This window comes from Callithrix jacchus, chromosome 5 (genome assembly GCF_049354715.1).
Source record: "Callithrix jacchus isolate 240 chromosome 5, calJac240_pri, whole genome shotgun sequence".
Lineage (NCBI taxonomy): Eukaryota > Metazoa > Chordata > Mammalia > Primates > Cebidae > Callithrix > Callithrix jacchus.
In genome coordinates, this window is record NC_133506.1 from 93,807,718 (window position 1) to 93,819,940 (window position 12,223).

A 12,223-nucleotide genomic window follows, 5' to 3' on the forward strand; every position below is an offset into this window, starting at 1 on the left:
TCCTAGCACTTTGGGAGGCTGAGGCAGGAGGATCACTTGAGGCCAAGAGTTCAAAACAAGCCTGGGCAATATGGCAAGACCCCATCTCTACAAAAAACAAAAAGTATTTGGGTGTGGTGATGTGTGCCTGTACTCCCAGCTTCTTGAGAGTCTTAGGTGGGAGAATCACTTGAGCCCAGGAGGTTAAGGCTGCAGTGAGCTGTGTTCATACCACCACACCCCAGCATACTGGGTAACAGAGCAAGACTTTGTCTCAAAAAGAGAAGAAAAATGCTTTGCTACATAGTGGGGCCAGGCAGAAAAAAAAAAAAAGTCCTATATAAATCATATAGATAAATATTTGCAAAGCTGCTACTGCCATTGTACCAGTGTTAAAATGTGTTCTACCTTGTATCTTTTACTGATTTTTATCACAGCTTTTATATTGCAACCATTTGAGAACTCAGTAAGTGCTATGGCTTCCTTAAACTACTATTTATCATATGGTCCCAGTATGTACTTTGAGACTCAATAGCAACCAGAGAATATAAACAACCAAGGTGTATCTGGTTATGTTTTTAAATAAAGATTAATAAAATTTTGGTTTTTCTCTTTTTTTTTTTTTTTTACTCTGGTGCCAGGTGCCAGGCTGGAGTGCAGTGGCACAATCTCAGCTCACTGCAACCTCCACCTCCCAGGTTGGGTTCAAGCAATTCTCCTGCCTCAGCCTCCCGAGTAGCTGGGACTACAGGCGCACGCCACCACGCCCAGCTAGTTTTTGTATTTTTAGTAGAGATGGGGTTTTACCATATTGACCAGGAGGGTCTCGATCTCTTGACTTCGTGATCCGCCCACTTCGGCCTCCCAAAGTGCTGGGATTACAGGCTTGAGCCACTGTGCCCAGCCCTTGATTTTTCTCTTTCTAACCTTTTTTTTTTTTTAAACTAGAAGTATAATACCTATAGAAAAGTATATGTTGGCTGGGCATGGTGGCTCACGCCTATAATTCCAGCACTTTGGGAGGCCAATGCAGGCAAATCACTTGAGGTCAGGAGATCAGTCTGGGCAACATGGAGAAACCTTGTCTCTACTAAAAATACAAAACTAGCCGGGCATGGTGGCACATGCCTGTAATCCCAGCTTCTCAGGAGGCTGAGGCAGAAGAATCACTTGAACTTGGGAGGCAGAGGTTTTAGTGAGTTGAGATTGCCTCATTGCACTCCTGCACTTCAGCTTGGGCAATAAGAGTGACACTCTGTCTCAAAAAAAAAAGAAAAGTGTATGTTAAGTATAGAAAAATATATAAATTAGCCAGGTGCGGTGGCTCAAGCCTGTAATCCCAGCACTTTGGGAGGCCAAGGCGGGTGGATCACGAGGTCTAGAGATCGAGACCATCCTGGTCAACATGGTGAAACCCCGTCTCTACTAAAAATACAAAAAATTAGCTGGGCATGGTGGCACGTGCCTGTAATCCCAGCTACTCAGGAGGCTGAGGCAGGAGAATTGCCTGAACCCAGGAAGCGGAGGTTGCGATGAGCCAAGATCGTGCCATTGCACTCCAGCTTGGGTAACAAGAGCGAAACTCTGTCTCGAAAAAAAAAGAAAAAGAAAAATATATAAATTTAAAAATTAGGTCGGGTGCTGTGGTTCACGCCTGTAATTCCAGCACTTTGGGAGGCCAAGGTGGGCGGATCACGAGGTCAGGAAATCCAGACCATCCTGGCCAACATGGTGAAACTCCGTCTCTACTAAAAATACAAAAAAAAAATTAGCTGGCCGTGGTGGCACACACCTGTAGTCCCAGCTACTCTGGAGGCTGAGGCAGGAGAATTGCTTGAACCTGGGGGTGGAGATTGCAGTGAGCTGAGATGGTGCCACTGTGCTACAGCCTGGGCAACAGTGAGAGACTTTCTCAAAAAAAAAAGAAAAATTATAGGCTGGGGGCCACGCGCAGTGGCTCACACCTGTAATCCCAACACTTTGGGAGGCCAAGGCAAATGGATCACTTGAGGTCAGGAGTTTGAGATCAGCCTGGCCAACATGGTGAAACCCCATCTCTATCAAAAAAATTACATAAAAATTATCCAGGTGTGATGGTATGTGCCTATAGTCCCAGTGTCTCAGGAGTCTGAGGCATGAGAGTCACGTGAATCCTACAGGTGGAGGTTGCAGTGAGCCAGGATCATACCACTGCACTCTAGTCTGGGCAAAAGAGTGAAACCCTGTCTCAAAAAAGGAAAAAAAGAAAAGAAAAATGCTTTTCGGTCCAGTGCAGTGACTCACACCTATAATCCTAGCAATTTGGGAGGCTGAGGCAGGAGGACACTTGAAGCCAAGAGTTCAAAACCAGTCTGGGCAACATTGCCAGACCCCCATCTGTAAAAAAAAAAAAAAGGCCGGGCACAGTGGTTCAAGCCTGTAATCCCAGCACTTTGGGAGGCCAAGGCAGGTGGATCACAAGGTCAAGAGATTGAGACCATCCTGGTCAACATGGTGAAATGCTGTCTCTACTAAAAATACAAAAAATTAGCTGGGCATGGTGGCGCGTGCCTGTAATCCCAGTTACTCAGGAGGCTGAGGCAGGAGAATTGCCTGAACCCAGGAGGCGGAGGTTGCGGTGAGCCGAGATCGCACCATTGCACTCCAGACTGGGTAACAAGAGCAAAACTCCGTCTCAAAAAAAAAAAAAATTAGCTGGGCATAGTAGTGTGTGCCTGTAGTCCCAACTACTTGGGAGACTGACATGGGAGAATCACCTGAGCCCAGAAGGTTGAGGCTGCAATGAGCCATGTTCATACTACCTGCACTCCAGCCTGCTGGTGACAGAGCAAGACTCTGTCTCAAAAAAAAAAAAAAAAAAAATGCTTTGCTATATAATGAAGCCAGGCAAGAAAAAGAAAGTCCTATGGGAATCGTATAGATAAACATTTATAAAGCTGCCATTGCCATTGTACCAGTGTTAAATGTGTTCTACCTTACATCTTTTAAATCAAGATTAATAAAAGTTTTGGGTTTTCTCTTTTTAACCTTTTTTTAACTAGAAATATAATAACCTACAGAAAAGTATACAATAAATATAGAAAATATATATAAATTCAAAAATTAAAACTGGTTGTGGTGTGGCTCACACCTATAATCCCAGCACTTTTGGAGGCCAACGTGGCCGATGTGGGGTTGGAAGTTCGAGACCATCCTGGCCAACATTGTGAAACCTTATCTCTACTAAAAATATAAAATTGGCCGGGTGTAGTGGCTCATGTGTGTAATCCAAGCATTTTGGAGCCCAAGGCGGGCGGATCACCTGAGGTCGGGAGTTCAAGACCAGCCTGACCAACATGGTGAAACCCCGTCTTAAAAAAAGAAAATTATATATATATATATATATATATATATATAATTAGCTGACATGGTGGTATATGCTTGTAATCCTGGCTCCTTGGGAAGCTGAGGCAGGAAAATTGCTTGAACCCAGAAGGCAGAGGTTGCAGTGAGCCCAAATAGCACTACTGTACTCCAGTCTGGGCAACAGAGTGAAACTGACTCAAAAAAAAAAAAAAAAAATTGGTGGGGATATGGGGCGGCACATAGCTGAGGGGCCAGGTGCAGTGCCTCACACCTGTAATCCCAGCACTTTGGGAGGCTGAGATAGGTGGATGACATGAGGTCAGGAGTTTGAGACCAGCCTGGCCAACATGGTGAAAATCCATCTCTACCAAAAATAGAAAATTAGCAGAGCATGGTGGCACAGGCCTGTAATCCTGGCTACTCGGGAGACTGAGGCGTGAGAATCACTTGGAGCTTGAGAGGCAGAGGTTACAATGAGCTGAGAACATGCCACTGCACTCGCACCTGAGCAACAGAACATGACACTTTCTCAAAAAAAAAAAAAAAAAAAGGCCAAGGGCAGGCTTCGGCACCCCTTTAATCCCAGGACTTTGGGAGGCCATGGCTGGCAGATCACTTGATGTCAGGAGTTTGAGACCAGCCAATATGGCAAACCCCGTCTCTACAAAAAAATACAAAAATTTGCAGGGCATGGTAGTGAGCCTGTAATCCCAAAACCTTGGGAAGCTGAGGCAGGAGAATTGCTTAAACCTGGGAGGTAGAGTTTGCAGTGAGCTGAGATTGTGCCACTGCACTCCAGTCTGGGCAACAGAGCAACACTCTGTCCAAAAATATATATATTTACATATAACAAAAATACTCATAACCACCAAAAAATATATATGATTAGTGTCCTCAGAAGCCCTACCTGTCTCCTTCTGTCATAATCCTGTCCCTCACTAAATAATCACTGACCTGTTTAGAACAATAAATATTTCCTTGCTTTTACTAAGAACACACCCCTAAATGCTATGGTTTATTTTGCTTGCTTTTGAACTCTATAGAAATAGAATCAGGCTGGGTGTAGTGGCTCATGTCTGTAATCCCAGCACTTTGGGAGGCCAAGTCGGGTAGATCACGAGGTCAGGAGACTGAGATAATCCTGGCCAACATGGTGAAACCCCGTCTCTACTAAAAATACAAAAATTAGCTGGGCGTGGTGGCACATGCCTGTAATCCCAACTATTTGGAAGGCTGAGGCAGGAGAATCACTTGAACCCCGGAGTTAGAGGTTGCAGTGAGCTGAGATTGCACTACTACATTCCAGCCTGGCCATAGAATGAGACTCGTCTGAAAAAAGAAAAAAAGAAAAGAAAAGAAAAAGAATCATATGGTATATATATTTTTCTTTCTAATTTCTTTCAATCAACATTTATTTTGATTCAGCCATGTTAATGTATAGTACTATAGATCATTTCTTTTAGATTTAAAGATTTTTATTTTTTATGAAACCCCAAAATAAACATGTTATAATTGTACATTTAAATCTGGTTGTAAGTTTTATCCTGGCAGCTATTTGTCAATATACCTGCTAGTAAGAGCGGATCTGCAAGTTATAATTTATACACAAAGATATTTAACAAATTTTCTTTTTTCTGAGACGGATTCTAGCTCTGTTGCCCAGACTGGAGTGCAGTGGCGCAATCTCGGCTCACTGCAACCTCCACCTGTCGGGTTTGAGTAATTCTCCAGCTTCAGCCTCCTGAGTAGCGAGAACTACGGGTTTGTGCCACCATGCCCAGCTAATTTTTATATTTTTAATAGAGATGGTGTTTCACCATGTTTTTTGTTGTTTGTTTTTTTGAGACAGAGTTTCGCTCTTGTTACCCAGGCTGGAGTGCAATGGCGCGATCTCGGCTCACCGCAACCTCCGCCTCCTGCCTCAGCCTCCTGAGTAGCTGGGATTACAGGCACGTGCCACCATGCCCAGCTAATTTTTTGTATTTTTAGTAGAGACGGGGGTTTCACCATGTTGACCAGGATGGTCTCGATCTCTTGACCTCGTGATCCACCCGCCTCGGCCTCCCAAAGTGCTGGGATTACAAACTTGAGCCACCGCGCCCGGTCCTGGTGTTTCACCACGTTGACCAGGCTGGTCTCGAACTCATGACCTCAAGTAATCCACCCACTTCTGCCTCTCAAAGTGCTGGAATTACACCATGCCCGGCCGAAATTTTCGTTTTTCTTCTTCTTTTTTTTTTAAATTTAAGCGGAGTTTCACTCTTTGTTGCCCAGGCTGGGCTGCAATGGCACAATCTCGGCTCACTGCAACCTCTGCCTCCCAGGTTCAAGCGATTTTTCTGCCTCAGCCTCCTGAGTAGCTGGGATTACAGGTGCCTGCCACCATGCCTGGGTAATTTTTGCAGTTTTAGTAGAGACGGGGTTTCACAATGTTGGCCAGGCTGGTCTGAAACTCCTGACTTCATATGATCCGCCCCCCTTGGCCTCCCAAAGTGCTGCGATTACAGGCGCGAGCTACCGCGCCCGGCCCCAGTGTTTTTGCTTGGTTTTGTTTTTGATATCTCAATTCCTGCAGTTGAGTAAACGCTTCAACTGGGAAAAGAGAGACAGGAGGCGGAACCCAAGTGAAGGGAAAGCAGGAACTGAAGAAGTGGAGGAAGGATTTTGAAATCGGACGGAAGCCGGTTGTTTTTACTAGCGGACCGGAAAGACTCTAGAGAAGGTTCTCCACCATGGCGGGTCCTGTGAGCTTGCGAGAGCTTCTAATGGGAGCCTCAGCCTGGGTGGGTTCTGAAAGTCCCGGGGGGTGCTCTACTGAGGGCGGAGGGAGCGCGGCTGGAGGGCCGGAGCCTCCATGGCGGGAGGATGAGATCTGCGTTGTGGGAATCTTCGGCAAGACGGCTCTACGCCTGAATTCCGAGAAGTTCTCTCTTGTGAATACGGTGTGCGACCGACAGGTCTTTCCCCTCTTTCGCCACCAAGATCCTGGGGATCCAGGGCCTGGAATCAGGACTGAGGCTGGCGCCGTGGGCGAGGCCGGTGGAGCCGGGGACCCTGGGGCTGTAGCCGGGGATCCAGTTCGGGGAAGCGGAGCTTCCGCGGAAGGTAACCGAACTGAGGCAGGCTCCCAGGATTACAGCCTTCTGCAGGCCTACTACAATCAGGAAAGTAAAGTTCTGTATCTTCTCCTCACTTCCATCTGTGACAATTCACAGCTTCTGCGGGCTTGTCGGGCTCTTCAGAGCGGGGAAGCTGGAGGTGGACTCTCTTTACCTCATGCAGAAGCACACGAGTTCTGGAAGCATCAGGAGAAGCTGCAGTGTCTCAGTCTCCTTTACCTATTCTCTGTCTGTCATATCTTGCTTCTGGTCCATCCCACTTGTTCGTTTGATATCACTTACGATCGAGTATTCAGAGCCCTGGATGGGCTGAGACAGAAAGTCCTGCCACTCCTTAAAACAGCTATTAAGGATTGTCCAGTTGGCAAAGACTGGAAGCTAAACTGCCGACCTTGCCCACCTAGACTCCTTTTTCTCTTTCAACTCAATGGAGCCCTCAAGGTAGAACCTCCTCGGAACCAAGACCCAGCTCATCCAGACAAGCCCAAGAAACATTCTCCCAAAAGGAGACTGCAGCATGCCCTAGAAGACCAGATCTATAGAATCTTCCGAAAGAGTCGTGTCTTGACTAATCAGAGCATCAACTGCCTCTTTACTGTGCCTGCCAACCAAGCTTTTGTGTACATAGTACCTGGAAGCCAGGAGGAGGACCCAGTAGGTATGTTGCTGGACCAACTTAGGAATCATTGTACTGTGAAGGATCCGGAATCTTTGCTGGTGCCTGCACCCCTTTCTGGGCCTAGGCGATACCAGGTGATGAGGCAGCACAGCCGCCAGCAACTTTCCTTTCACATTGACAGCAGCAGTTCCAGTTCTTCAGGCCAGCTAGTGGATTTCACTCTTCGAGAATTCCTATGGCAGCATGTGGAGCTAGTCCTAAGCAAGAAAGGTTTCGATGACAGTGTGGGCAGGAACCCACAGCCTTCCCATTTTGAACTTCCTACTTATCAGAAGTGGATCTCAGCAGCTTCAAAACTGTATGAAGTGGCTATTGATGGGAAAGAGGAGGACTTGGGCTCACCCACTGGGGAGCTAACATCTAAGATTTTAAGCAGTATTAAAGTCTTGGAAGGGTTTTTGGATATTGACACAAAATTCTCAGAAAACCGATGCCAAAAAGCTTTACCTATGGCCCACAGTGCCTACCAGTCAAATTTGCCTCATAATTACACAATGACTGTCCATAAGAATCAGCTCGCCCAGGCACTTCGAGTGTACAGTCAACATGCTAGAGGTCCAGCATTTCACAAATATGCTATGCAGTTACATGAAGACTGCTACAAATTTTGGAGCAATGGCCATCAGCTCTGTGAGGAGAGGAGTTTAACTGATCAACACTGTGTACACAAATTTCACTCATTACCTAAATCAGGTAGCTAACTTTTTTTCATAATTTTGAAATAAAAACTTTGAGTTGTGTTTTCATTCTTGTTTTAAGATAGTTCACTGTGTACCGATATTTTAGAAAGTGCCCTACAGAAATTCAGGTGCATCAAATATACGTCTTCTCCTGCTGCAAAAGGAAAATATCAGCTGTGACTACTTTATTTTTTTTTCGTTTAAAGAATGAGTCCTAGTGAATTGGTAAATGAGAACTAGTAAGTAGTACAAAATTTCAGACATTTCATATCAATATTTTTGCCTTGGAGGATTTGTTAGACTAAATGAATGTTATCTTAGATCACCATGATGATGATAGCAGGAGGAAAAAAATCACTTAAAAACTCTAAATTTCTCAGCCGGGCGCAGTGGCTCACTCCGATAATCCCAGCATGTTGGGAGGCCGAGGCAGGTGGATCATGAGGTCAAGAGATTGAGACCATCCTGGTCAATGAGGTGAAACCCCGTCTCTACTAAAAATACAAAAATTAGCTGGGCATGGTGGTGCGCGCCTTTAGTCCTGGCTACTCGGGAGGCTGGGGCAGGAGAATTGCTTGAACCCAGTAGGCGGAGGTTGTGGTGAGCCGAGATCATGCCATTGCACTCCAGTCTAGGTAACAACAGCAAAATTCCTTCTCAAAAAAAAAAAAAACTCTAAACTTCTGGGGCAAGGTGGGGGCTGCGCCTGCCTGAGGAGCTCAGCACTGGTCTTCATGTGCTCCAGCCTTTTAAAATTACATAAAAAAATAAAAATATAAAATAAAAACTCTAGATTTTAGATGTATAATTATTTTATATATTTTCACTTGCTGCTTCTGTTACGTGTATTTAGTTAAGGTTTTGGTTTTTCTTTCCAAAGAACTATTTGGAGTATTTGTGGGGTTAGATGTTGTAGAATGCAAAGTAAATTTGACTGTGCATTGCATTTCTGAAATTAATAGTGGCTGTTTTATTTTCCAGGAGAAAAACCAGAGGCAGATAGAAATCCCCCTGTGCTCTATCACAATAGCCGAGCTCGATCTACTGGTGCTTGTAACTGTGGAAGGAAACAAGCACCTCGAGATGATCCCTTCGATATCAAAGCAGCCAACTATGACTTCTATCAGGTAGACTCTGAAGTTTTTCTTCTTCCTCTTCTGTCTTTTTGTTGTTGTTAAATATCATCTGAGTAAGAACATATTTTCAACAGCAGAATAAGTAGAAAAGCAAATGCAACTGCAGCATAATATAGAAACAACAGCAAGATCTTTACATGTAAATATTTGCTTACACATCAATTATTGATCTTGTTAAAGTGAAGAATGTATTATTTAAGATGAAAAAAAATTACTGGATTTTTTTTCTTCCCCCTATAGCTTCTGGAAGAAAAATGTTGTGGAAAATTAGATCATATCAATTTCCCAGTATTTGAACCAAGTACTCCAGATCCTGCTCCTGCTAAAAATGAACCTTCTCCTGCTCCTCCAGATTCAGATGCTGATAAACTTAAAGAAAAAGAACCTCAAACCCAAGGAGAGAGCACAAGCCTGAGTTTAGCTTTGAGTTTGGGCCAGTCCACAGATAGCTTAGGTACCTATCCAGCTGATCCACAAGCAGGAGGAGATAATGCAGAAGTTCATGGTCAAGTAGAAGTGAAAACTGAGAAGAGACCAAACTTGGTTGATCGACAGGCATCCACTGTTGAGTATCTCCCAGGCATGCTACATTCAAATTGCCCTAAAGGTCTGCTACCCAAGTTTTCTAGCTGGTCTTTGGTTAAACTAGGCCCTGCTAAGTCTTATAACTTTCATACAGGTTTGGACCAACAGGGCTTCATCCCAGGAACAAATTATCTTATGCCTTGGGACATTGTCATCAGAACTAGAGCTGAAGATGAAGGAGACTTAGACACAAATTCTTGGCCTGCTCCAAATAAAGCTATTCCTGTAAAGAGAAGTGCAGTTGTAATGGGAAGAGGAAGACGGCGAGATGACATAGCTCGAGCTTTTGTGGGCTTTGAATATGAAGACTCTCGAGGTCGGAGATTCATGTGCTCTGGGCCTGACAAAGTAATGAAAGTAATGGGAAGTGGGCCAAAGGAATCAGCTTTAAAAGCCCTAAATAGCGACATGCCCTTATATATTCTGTCATCCTCTCAAGGTAGAGGTCTGAAACCTCATTATGCTCAACTTATGAGGCTTTTTGTTGTGGTTCCTGATGCTCCTTTGCAGATAATATTAATGCCTCAGGTAAGAAATATAACCCTCTGCTGCCCCAAACAAGTAAAAAATGCTGATATTTGTTTTGATTGTTTTTAAAAAGTACAGGTTAGTATCAAAACTAATTGTTTCAGGCTAAGGGCATTGGCTCATGCTTGTAATCCCAGAACTTTGGGAGGCCAAGGTGGGAGGATTGCTTGAACTTGGGAGTTTAAGACCAGCCTGGGCAACATAATGAGACTTGCATCTCTACAGAAAAATTAAAAAACTAAGCTGGGTGCAGTGACTCACACCTATAATCCCAGCACTTCAGGATGCTGAGGTGGGTGGATCACCTGAGATTGGGAGTTCAAGACCACACTGACCAACATGGAGAAACCCTGTCTTTCAAAAAAAGAATGTGATTATGCCGGGCTCAGTGGCTCACACCTGTAATCCCAGCACTTTGGGAGGCTGAGGTGGGCAGATCACCTGAGGTTGGGAGTTTGAGACCAGACTGACCAACATGGTGAAACCCTGTCTTTTAAAAAAAAGAAAAAGTAGGCCGGGCATGGTGGCCCACACCTGTAATCTCAGCACTTTGGGAGGCCGAGGCAGGTGGATCACCTGAGGTCAGGAGTTCAAGACCAGCCTGGCCAACTTGGTGAAACCCTGTCTTTAAAAAAAAATAAAGAAAAATTTAAAAAGTGATTAAAAAAAATTTAAAGGCCAGGCACGGTGGCTCACATCTATAATCCCAGCACTTTGGGAGGCCAAGGTGGGTGGATCACAAGGTCAAGAGATCGAGACCATCCTGGTCAACATGGTGAAACCCCGTCTCTACTAAAAATACAAAAATTAGCTAGGCATGGTGGCACATGCCTGTAGTCCCAGCTACTCAGGAGGCTGAGGCAGGAGAATTGCTTGAACCCAGGAGATAGAGGTTGTGGTGAGCCGAGATTGTGCCATTGCACTCCAGCGTGGGTAACGAGTGAAACTCCATCTCAAAAATAAATAAATAATTTTAAAAATTTAAAAACTTATTTTATTAAACAAGTCTTAAATTTAAATACCATCATATCTAATATTCTTTTAAAAAATACATTGTGTGTATTTTAATTAATTCACACTATCGTTTCACATCATTTCATTCAAAGGCAGAGCTTTAAGTTAAAATTCTGGAGAAAGGTCAGGTGCAGTGGCTTACCTGAGATCAGGAGTTCGAGACCAACCTGGGCAACATGACAAAACCCCATCTCCAGCCTGGTGACAGAATGAGACTCTGTTCTCCCCCCCCCCCAAAAAAGAAAAGTTCTGGAGAAAAGCAGAATAATATTCGAGACTAAATAATATAATATTGGATACAGTTAGAGTTAGGAGTGTACCCATACCTGCTTAATCTTATGTGCTCTTATATTTATTTGTGTTTTTTTTTGAGACAAGAGTCTTGCTCTGTCGCCCAGGCTGGAGGGCAGTGGCGTGATCTCAGCTCACTGCAACTTCCGCCTCCCAGGTTCAAGCTGTTCTGCCCCAGCCTCCACAGTAGCTGAGATTACAGTTATACCACCATGCCTGACCAATTTTTGTATTTTTAGTTGAGATGGGTTTCACCATGTTGGCCAGACTGGTCTCGAACTCCTGACCCATGATTCACCCACCTTGGACTCCTAAAATGCTGGGATTACAGGAGTGAGCCACCACGTCTTACCTTACATGCTCTTTGAACCTATCGTTTGTTTAGGCATTTATCTTTCACTTGTTTCATATTGAGAAATGTAGAAATAATTATATTACTTGTGTTTTTCAGGTTCAACCAGGCCCACCACCATGTCCAGTATTCTACCCAGAAAAACAAGAAATCACCCTTCCACCTGATGGCCTTTGGGTTTTGAGATTTCCATATGCATACGTGACTGAGAGAGGACCTTGTTTCCCTCCTAAGGAAAATGTGCAGTTAATGAGCTACAAGGTGCTCCGTGGGGTTCTTAAGGCAGTAACACAATAAGTGTTTTCCAGCCAGTTCAATCCTGTACTTGAGCTGGTTTTTATTTTTGGTATGTGTGGTTATGTTTTTGGTATGTGTTTACTGTGTTTTTGTTACAGACAGTACTTGGAAAATTATTTGTTCCACTATTTCATGATACTGTTATTTATTGTAAGTGTGGCTACAACTTTCTGATAAAGATTGGTTGTTCTAGAAAAGAATAATAAATACATGGATGG

At 44.2% G+C, this 12,223-nt stretch overlaps 1 protein-coding gene across 1 annotated transcript; it reads left to right on the forward strand.

Moving 5' to 3' along the window:
• The first annotated feature begins 6,039 nt into the window (after window positions 1-6,039).
• On the forward strand, window positions 6,040-12,223 carry SMG8 (SMG8 nonsense mediated mRNA decay factor). Its single transcript, XM_002806829.6, has 4 exons — window positions 6,040-7,815; window positions 8,784-8,929; window positions 9,179-10,051; window positions 11,808-12,223. Exons 1-4 carry the CDS (start codon window positions 6,057-6,059, stop codon window positions 12,003-12,005), a joined length of 2,976 nt encoding a protein of 991 aa, XP_002806875.4. The 5' UTR covers window positions 6,040-6,056; the 3' UTR covers window positions 12,006-12,223.